The sequence below is a fragment of the Hippocampus comes genome, unplaced genomic scaffold, assembly GCF_001891065.2.
Source record: "Hippocampus comes isolate QL1 unplaced genomic scaffold, H_comes_QL1_v1.1 scaffold347, whole genome shotgun sequence".
NCBI lineage: Eukaryota > Metazoa > Chordata > Actinopteri > Syngnathiformes > Syngnathidae > Hippocampus > Hippocampus comes.
In genome coordinates this window covers 288766-292116 of record NW_017805872.1, presented here as the reverse complement: position 1 = coordinate 292116, position 3351 = coordinate 288766, and the positions used below count along the sequence as shown (strand labels likewise).

At 43.5% G+C, this 3351-nt stretch overlaps 1 protein-coding gene across 2 annotated transcripts in view; it reads left to right on the top strand.

Moving 5' to 3' along the window:
* LOC109527082 (delta-aminolevulinic acid dehydratase-like) overlaps positions 1-3351 on the top strand; it is a 22108-nt gene that overhangs the window by 3102 nt on the left and 15655 nt on the right. The window contains exons 1-10 of one of the 2 annotated variants that reach the window (XM_019888772.1): positions 4-122; positions 260-310; positions 895-991; positions 1287-1422; positions 1838-1921; positions 2247-2335; positions 2636-2691; positions 2763-2850; positions 2971-3057; positions 3232-3336. In XM_019888772.1, coding sequence (XP_019744331.1) covers positions 4-122; positions 260-310; positions 895-991; positions 1287-1422; positions 1838-1921; positions 2247-2335; positions 2636-2691; positions 2763-2850; positions 2971-3057; positions 3232-3336 — 912 coding nt within the window. Of the gene's footprint in view, positions 1-3; positions 123-259; positions 311-894; positions 992-1286; positions 1423-1837; positions 1922-2246; positions 2336-2635; positions 2692-2762; positions 2851-2970; positions 3058-3231; positions 3337-3351 lie in introns of those variants that run through there. The other variant, XM_019888773.1, reaches the window with a different exon arrangement.

Here is a 3351-nt window from a genome sequence, read left to right as displayed (position 1 = left end):
AAGATGCAGACGCCAGTACAGTCCATTATTCACAGTGGCTACTTTCACCCAACACTCAGATACTGGCAGACCTGTGCCACAGATATAAAAACAGAGAACCTCATTTACCCAATTTTCATCACGTAAGTGGCAGAAATTTTCCCTCAACTAATTTCTGGCAAATTTGTGTGTGACTTGAATTTTGAATTTGCTACAACTACATGAATGCATGAAAAATATTTCTCCTGGTCTTACTCCATCTTTCTTGCTACTCCTATAGAGACAATGTTGATGCTGTGGAGCCTATTAAGAGCCTACCTGGACAAGCCAGGTAATGGGGGTGGAGTTGGGGGGGGTATTATAACAATCCGGGTAGTAATTGTTTCCTGACTAAAGTGCACTTCCCATCAATGCTCACAGGGGCAACATTTGTGCAAAGCGCCAACTGATGTGAAGGGTGTTGTCCTGAGATAAAAAAAAAGTCAGGGTGGATCGAGCACCAAATACTGTTTCAGGACACAGATAAGCTGAGCATGCGTTACACTCAAATTTGTGACATTGCCAGTGTGAAACTTTGTGGTAAACTCCATAACAATATATCATTTCTAATTGTTTTGGGTTTTTTTTTTCTTACTCTTGAAGCCCAGCCTTAAGTCAATGTCAGTTGCAACATATCGTTTAACTGACCCATTTGGTTTGTTTGGTTTTCTACTATTTTTATGTCCAAATGCACACACTGAACTGGTTGCCAGCCAATCGCAGGGCACACCTAGATGAATAACCATTCGCGATCACAATCGCATCAGTCTGATAATGCCCTTTTTCTTTGTTCGTGAAATCAGTATTAGAAGGGGTGTAATCAATCATGCTGCATCATTTGTAAAGTATATATTTGAAATGTATTCCCTTTCATAGATGTGGGGTGAACAAACTGGAAGGAATGTTGCAGCCACTTGTCGAGAATGGTTTGAAATGTGTGCTGATCTTTGGGGTGCCCGCGAATATAGCAAAGGTATGTGCGGTGAATCTAAAAAGAGGGCAAGGACAACTGAAAGTGTCACTGTGCTTGGAAGGAATTGGCACTAACGTGAATTGGATAATTTTTGTGAAGCTGTTGATTCATCTGGCCATTAACTGCAATGATGAGAACTTTTGCAAGAGTTTAATATTCGTGAGGGGGGTTCATCTACAGTGTAACACGTAAAATGAATGGATAATATATGGTGGAAGTCGCAGTATAAAACGGACCTCCTGCAGATGAAGATAAGTCAGACCGTATGCAGACATGCTGATCTTTTGTGCCTTAGGACGACCGAGGGTCAGGGGCCGACACAGACGACACGCCCGCCGTGATGGCCGTGAAGAAGATCAGATCCTTATTCCCTGACCTGCTGGTGGCATGCGACGTCTGCTTGTGTCCCTACACGTCGCATGGCCATTGTGGTCAGTGTCTCTTTTTGATGATAGACCTTCCTCAGCCTCATGCGGTACATATAATCCATGGAGAGAATTGCTGCTATCCATTTAGTAACGAAAGAAATACACACAGTGGTCTCTAGATGAGTCCGGAATTTGCCAAAGTGCATACTGACAAGACGCAGCGTTACTGGGAGAATGCCCTTTGGAAGCTGGAGCTTTTTTTGATGAGTTACATCACTTCTGTGAAATATGAGGAAGGCCACGTTTCGCAATTCTGGTGATTTGGTTCAGCGGTCCCTAACCTTTTTTTGTGTCACGGACCGGTTGAGACAAGTCCATGCTGCTTTCAACCGGTGGCTGCCGGCTTGTTCTTAGCGACTCAATGCGGTACCCAGTAAGATGTACTGACAATCTCCACGTATTTAAATTTGCCTTCCAGGTATCCTGAATGAAGATGGTTCGCTGAACATCGATGCTAGCTGTTTGAGACTGGCAGAAGTAGCACTAGCCTATGCCAAAGCTGGTAAACGCTGCCGCCCCCACCCCCAAGCTTTGAAAGTTTCTGTTATCATATGCTTGAGGTGCACACACACAAAAAAAAACAAAAACACTTCTAAATGTCTCTCTAATGCCATTTTGGGATATTTGTTGAAAGATAAATATTAAGTGTATATCATAAGTCCTCTGACTTGATTGAAAATTAACAGTTATGAGAGCATTGATAATTCAGATTTTCAGGAAAATGCACACAGATTGGGCAGCATTGTGAGAAATACAATGTCAGATTTTTTTTTTTTCGTTTCAGTTTGAAATTGATATTAAAGTCGGTTATTCGCGTTTTCCTGCAGGTTGTCACATAATTGCTCCTTCTGATATGATGGATGGCAGAGTTGGGGCCATAAAACAAGCGCTGCTTTCCAATGGGTTGGGAAACAAGGTAAATCGGCCGAATAAAGAACTATTACAAACGAATAACTTGAGTCAATCTAAAAAGGCAGCGGCGTGTTTTTCAAAAGGCCCCCCCCCCCCCCCAACTTAGCCGGTGTTTTCCCGCTGAAGCTGATCGAACTGGTGAAAGTGTCGCAAACAAAATTGAAGTGTACTGCTTGGTCGCATTGAGTACCGGCTTGATTGATCCTTTTGCAAGATGCAGCAAGTGTCCCTCTCAGTTTCCATATGTTGCAAAACCTATTTCACATGAATTCAAATGATTTGTGTCCTTTATTTGGATCTCCAGGTGTCAGTGCTAAGCTACAGTGCCAAGTTTGCCTCATGTTACTATGGCCCTTTCAGGTAAATCAGGGTACGGGATGAAAACATTTGCACAATTAAGAATAGTGAGACTTCCAGTGTTGTCTATGCAGAGATGCTGCACAATCCAAGCCAGCTTTTGGGGACAGGCGCCGCTACCAACTCCCCCCTGGAGCAAGGGGGCTTGCCATTCGAGCTGTGGTAAATAATAGTAATTACACTGCTTACAAAAAGTTCACACACACACACACACACACACACACACAAAAGTTTTACAATTACTATAACGTGAAGTTTTCTTAACACTCGGCTGTGCCTTAGGAACGAGATGTAAGAGAAGGCGCTGATATGCTCATGGTGAAACCCGGTCTGCCATATTTGGACATTGTCAGAGAAGTCAAGGACAAGGTCTGTCTTCATGATGTGCAGCATCCGTTGTTTGACATCATGGCGAGCTTTTGAAAATGTCGCCATTTGAAGAATTCCTTTGAGCATTTCCAAATATCATTCGTACGTCATTAAGCCATGTGCGGATGCGGTGACAAATGTTTTTTCTTATTTTTTTCTTCTGCCTGTATTCAGTTCCCCACTCATCCCCTTGCTGTTTATAATGTGTCGGGGGAGTTCGCCATGATGTGGCACGGAGCGCAAGCTGGAGCCTTTGACTTGCGAGCCGCTGTCATGGAGGCCATGGCCGCCTTC